The following is a 5,590-nucleotide window of genomic DNA, read 5'->3' as shown; positions in this document are numbered from 1 at the left end:
AAAACAACAAAAAAAATACATGTATGTATATATATATATATATAGGACAGTCGTGTAGCAGTAGCGTTTATTAAGTATCAGTAGCGGCTCTACTGTAAGTCCCAGAAATTGTAGCGATTATGTTTGTAAATAACAAGGTGTGAGTGATAGAGCTCGCATCGCGAGAAGCGAGCCGCGGCAGAGCCGTGTAGCGATGTAGCGACGGCGGCGAGGCGAGGCGGCGCGGGGAGCGGGGCGGACTAAGGGGCCGAGGCACGCGGGGAGCGCGGGGCGGCGCGCAATTACGGCGTCATTAGCGGGCGGCGCTGGGCGGGGCCGCCCCTCTCCGGCGCCGGCGCGCGGTGCGCCGCCACCGCTTCGAGCCCAGTCCGCTCCGTGCTGCCGCCGCGCACGCACGCGCATGTCGCTCGTTGTTGAATTCGGTGATGTGAGGTGGCCCCCGCCGCTACCGCAGCGCCGCGCGTATAACGCGCTTGTTTCGCGAAAAAGTGCGCCAGGTGAAGGCTCGAGAGCCTTCGAGCCGGCAAGACGCCGTCCACCGTGGATCTGAGGTACGGCGCCATGGCGGCGACCACGTATATGCCGGGAGAGCTGGATCTCGGCAGCATCGGCGGGTACCATGCCGCCTCGCCGCGTAGCGCCGAGCCCGCCGATATGAAGTACCAGCACCATCTACACGCCGGCGGTTCACCGTCTCCGGGTGCGCCCGTGGGTATCAACCCATGGGCCTCCCTGCCGCCGGCCGACCCTTGGGCCGTGCACCAGCATCACGCTCACGCGCACCAGCCCGATATCAAACCACCTGCAGCTCCGCACGAGCATCGCCACCTGCAAAGCCATGGCTGGCATGCGCCAGTTGTTTCTGCGCACTACGGTGCAGGCTCACCGGTGGCGCTACACGGCGGCTACCCGGTGCCCATGCACCAGCACCACATGTTACGTGACGTGCAACCCTCGCCGCATCCACTTCACCATCATCACGCTCTTGAGCGCGATCAGCCCGAAGAGGACACGCCCACCAGTGATGACCTAGAGGCCTTCGCCAAACAATTCAAGCAGCGTCGCATAAAACTCGGTTTCACGCAGGCAGATGTAGGTCTTGCGCTCGGCACACTCTATGGAAACGTTTTCTCTCAGACAACGATATGTCGATTCGAGGCTTTGCAGCTCAGTTTTAAAAATATGTGTAAGTTGAAACCGCTCCTACAAAAGTGGCTCGAAGAGGCAGATTCGACGACAGGGAGTCCCACCAGTATCGACAAAATAGCCGCACAGGGTCGTAAGCGGAAGAAGCGCACCTCTATCGAAGTGTCAGTAAAAGGAGCGCTCGAACAGCACTTCCATAAGCAACCGAAACCCTCCGCTCAGGAGATAACAAGCCTCGCAGACAGTTTACAGCTAGAGAAGGAAGTTGTGCGAGTCTGGTTCTGCAATCGCCGGCAAAAGGAAAAGAGGATGACACCGCCGAACACATTGGGCGGAGAGATGCTAGACGGCATGGGTCACGGGCATTACGGGCACGACGTGCACGGGTCCCCGCCTCTGCACGCGCACTCGCCCGCTTTGTCACCGCCGCACGCGCAGCACGGCCAGCACGCGCCGCACGCGCCGCACTCCCAGCACCCGCAACACGGCCTACAGAGCGCGCACACGCTTGCGGCGCACTAACAGTTCGCCCCGTGGGCGCCGCCGCGGCCCTTCTACGCGGAGCCGCACTAGCCGCCCGCGGGACCTGTACATAGCTGTACATACACGCCGAAGGGGCGTGCCGCGGTCGTCGCACTGTATATAGTTCGCGAAAGCCCAGTTTCAGTTGTTTTTCTCTAATTGGCGTGCGGCCGCGGAGCCAGTGACCTCGTAGTGTGTGACAATGCGGAGACAGTTCGCGACAACGAGAATGGGCGCGCTCGTCGCCGTCGACGCCGTCGCCGCCGCCGCCGCCGGTGGTAAGTACGAGTGCGCCCGCCGAAGTCCGCCCCGCGCTACACGTATACACGAGAGACAATTTCATCGAATTTATTTATAGATATTATAAAGTAACGATGTTCATAATGCCTGCCGACAGGCAGGGATTAGTCGTGGTGTGGATTAAATTTTAAACCGTTGCTACTACTGTAAACTTACTATTAGTGATGAGGTTGAAAGTGAAGCGTACGAATCGGGTCGAAGCTTCGTTCAGTGAGGGAATACGATTGAGTCAATAGGTGCAATTTTATTTTAAGTGCCCGACGAAGCGTAGCGGCGCGGCGCGACGGACCCGCGCCGTCGCCCCGCGCCGCTCACCCCGCTCCCGTAATTTATTGAAAATTAAGCAGATACGATGCCAAAATGGTTTTATTCCTGTTTTTGATTGTTTTGTTGTTTTTTCGTTTATATGTAATTGTGGCCAATTTCGGTACTTAATTCTTGTATAAATAGGTATTTTTTTTTATATAAAATAATGTTACTGCAACGTATATAATGATATATATTAAAATGTTCTTTATAGAAACTGAGATATAATGATGACTTTTATTGAGCATGTCTGTTCGTGTTGGAGGGCCCCACTAGACATGTTTAGTTTTAACTTACGAGCTAGCCTGAGTGCAGAGTACTGTGTTGTAAACGATACGAGTGCGAGTGCCGTCGTACTGAGTGTTGTGTACCGAGTGTCGTGAGCCGAGTGCAGTGCGCGATGTGCAGCGCTCGCCAGAATCGAACCAAACCCAATTTTGTAAATGTAATTAATTCGTTATTCTCAACGAAGTTGACAAGTTGATATGTATATAACTGTATAAACTATATTAGGTAATAACGAACAGACGGCAGTGGTAGTGCAAGCCTCTAGTAGGTAAATAATGAATAATTAGTCTTAAAATGTTTTATATTATTATCTAAGTATTTAAATAAACCAGAGTAAATATTTTATATGGTAGTATTATTGGTGAATCCCGGTCGACAGGACGATGTTGTTTGTTATAGGGACCCTTGTGTTTTGGGCTCAGGTAAAATCTTCATGTGACGTTTGTCGTAACTTACCTACTAAAAAACTTAAATGTTCTACGTTCGATATTGTGTTTGAATCCATATCTTACTGTGCTACGAATCGAACCATATAAAGACCTGTCCCGTGACTCGAGCAGGTCTATTTTTATAGAACATTTCATTTTATCAGTTGCTTCTAAGCTGATTAGTGCGACAGCGACAAGTTGCAAGACCAGTAAAGTAACATACACAACGGACGTTCAAATCAAGCCAGTACAAGTAACATAGATTCTTACTTGATTTAGAATTCATCAAGCACCTAATTAACTGACAAAGTGATCTTGCTTACATTTCTCGTGTGCACTTTTTGTTGGAAACCGATCTGAGTCTTAACATTTATTAAATATAATTTTGAAGGAAGTCTATCCTTTAAAATGTTTTTTTTTTGTATGACACTTATTATTAACGGATTATATTGTATGATATAAAACCTTTTTTATTGAGAAATTATTTGCAATTTAATACTTAGCCGACTTACTATTAAGTTAAACATTCCTAAAATTAAGCACATATGTGCTTTCTTCAATATAACATTATTCAAATAATTGTAACTTAGGATGAGCCCTAAGTTATATCCTTCAAGTATAACATATACATTACACATACATGACATAGTATAATAAAAATATTTTCATATTATAAAATAAAGAGATTTTCATACTTACCATACTTTTCACAGAGTAAGTTTAACACTGCATATATTGAGTGTTGGTTATATTCTATTATATCTAATATGTTCAAATAATTCTGATAATTGATTAATCATACACAAATACACACCTTCATGTAATTTATAAGTTGTAAGTTTAAAATATTTCTACCGTTATTATTTAATAACTGATTACGACACAAATGCCATATTATACATTATTTACAAAGGTTACTAGTGTTTTTGTACACGAAACGTAACTATTCGTTGAATACAATCATTGTTCTAGAAGATAGCATCAATTAAAATCTTTCCTGTTAATTTATATACAGGGTGATCGTTGTATTAAAGATCGTGGTAATCGTAAACAGAATTTAACAGTGATATTTTTACTAACAAATCGATCATTTTATTATTAATGTGCGCGGTCTCAGGCCGCTACCTGCCGCGCCGTTCGCCTTCCACCTTTGATTTATCGATATAAAAAAATGATCTTTAATACGAGTTACGTAAAATTTCCTTTAGAACTGCCATAACTTTAAAGATTTCGACTTCCAAATCCATTGGGTAACGGGTTAGCATCAATAATCATTTAGTGAGACGATTAATTCGTTCCATCGATAAGAATTACTATGTCTACAAAGTAAATTACATTTGAAAAAAAAAAAAAAAATGACATTATTTAATAATTTTATGTCATTAGTAATATAGGTATATCAGCTAGAGTTCCCCTGGAAAATCTACTGGCAAATTTGACTTACCTTTACCAAAAGAGGTTTATTATGCCGACGTTATTTCGGAATAATTACAGTACCATTATCGCATTATTTAACAGAAGTTTATATAGTATTTTTAACACTTTAATTGTCATCGTTTGACAGGCGTTTATTTATTGATTGGCTCACCGCATCGATGATTCCGTAGGTTTTCACCTGTCATTATAAAAAGCAAGAAGTTAAGCAAATAGTCAGAGCGCTGGTTGAACAAAAACATCACGTGTTTGCCAGGGACGAAATGACATTCCTCTGGACTAATGAAGCGTTGCGATGATACCTAGTGAAACTTGTTCGTGTTAAAAAAGTCTATATAATAAAGCTGTTTTTCTTGTTTGTACAATTGTTTTGATGTATAAAATATAACGATATAACTCAATTTCTTATTTTATTATATACATATATGATTAGAAGCAAAAAATAATTGTTTGGTTTCTATACTGCCAGTTGTGAATACAATATAGTTTGAAAATAAAATGCGATTTACTGTTAGAGTATTTCTTTAATTTGAAACTTGTTTCTTTTCTGAAAATAGTTCTCATAACTTCGACATATTATAACTAAAGATTAGTATACATCATTACAATTGAAACATATTTATTACATTTAATTCATATAAAATAATAAAATAACTGTGACACTCATTTAATGTTTTATAGAAAGCTTATAGAATAAAGTAAAGCCTAAAATTTATTTCACAAATAATCCAACACACATTCATAACAAAACCAATATTTAAAATAGTGTAGTTGCACAAAATGCGATAAAATGATTTAGTACTACAAAAGTTTGAAGTCAAATAAAATTAGTATCAGCATTAGTTAAATATTGTACACCGCGGTTAGTGGAAAAAAAAACAGTTCGGACTGTAGTGTACCTACTGTAGTGTTGAATATAAATAGTTCGTCATTTGCATAACAGCGCAAACAAATCACTATACAAAACGATGTACCCTTGTCGCTGTGTTTACACCGACGGAAAGCGACTGGCTATTAGGTCCTTCTACTTTTGACTTTAAATACAACTTTAATTCACATTTAACCCTTTTGAAATTTATTAATTCTATAAGAATGTCGTAATTACATCTAGTTATTTAAAGTTATATATTTTAGATCATTTAACTAGATTTTCTAAATACAATTAT

General features: G+C 42.3%; 1 protein-coding gene across 1 annotated transcript; it reads left to right on the top strand.

The window, feature by feature from the left end:
- Window positions 1–349: 349 nt before the first annotated feature.
- On the top strand, window positions 350–2,907 carry LOC124530224 (silk gland factor 3). Its single transcript, XM_047104273.1, has one exon. The coding sequence runs from the start codon at window positions 562–564 to the stop codon at window positions 1,666–1,668; it is 1,107 nt and encodes a 368-aa protein (XP_046960229.1). The 5' UTR covers window positions 350–561; the 3' UTR covers window positions 1,669–2,907.
- Window positions 2,908–5,590: the final 2,683 nt, after the last annotated feature.

The sequence above is a fragment of the Vanessa cardui genome, chromosome 6 (genome assembly GCF_905220365.1).
Source record: "Vanessa cardui chromosome 6, ilVanCard2.1, whole genome shotgun sequence".
Taxonomy (NCBI): domain Eukaryota; kingdom Metazoa; phylum Arthropoda; class Insecta; order Lepidoptera; family Nymphalidae; genus Vanessa; species Vanessa cardui.
This window is presented reverse-complemented; position numbering and strand designations above follow the sequence as displayed.

Coding starts and splice junctions, on each gene's coding strand:
- LOC124530224 (XM_047104273.1), top strand. CDS start 562: ATGGCGGCGACCACGTATATGCCGGGAGAGCTGGATCTCGGCAGCATC.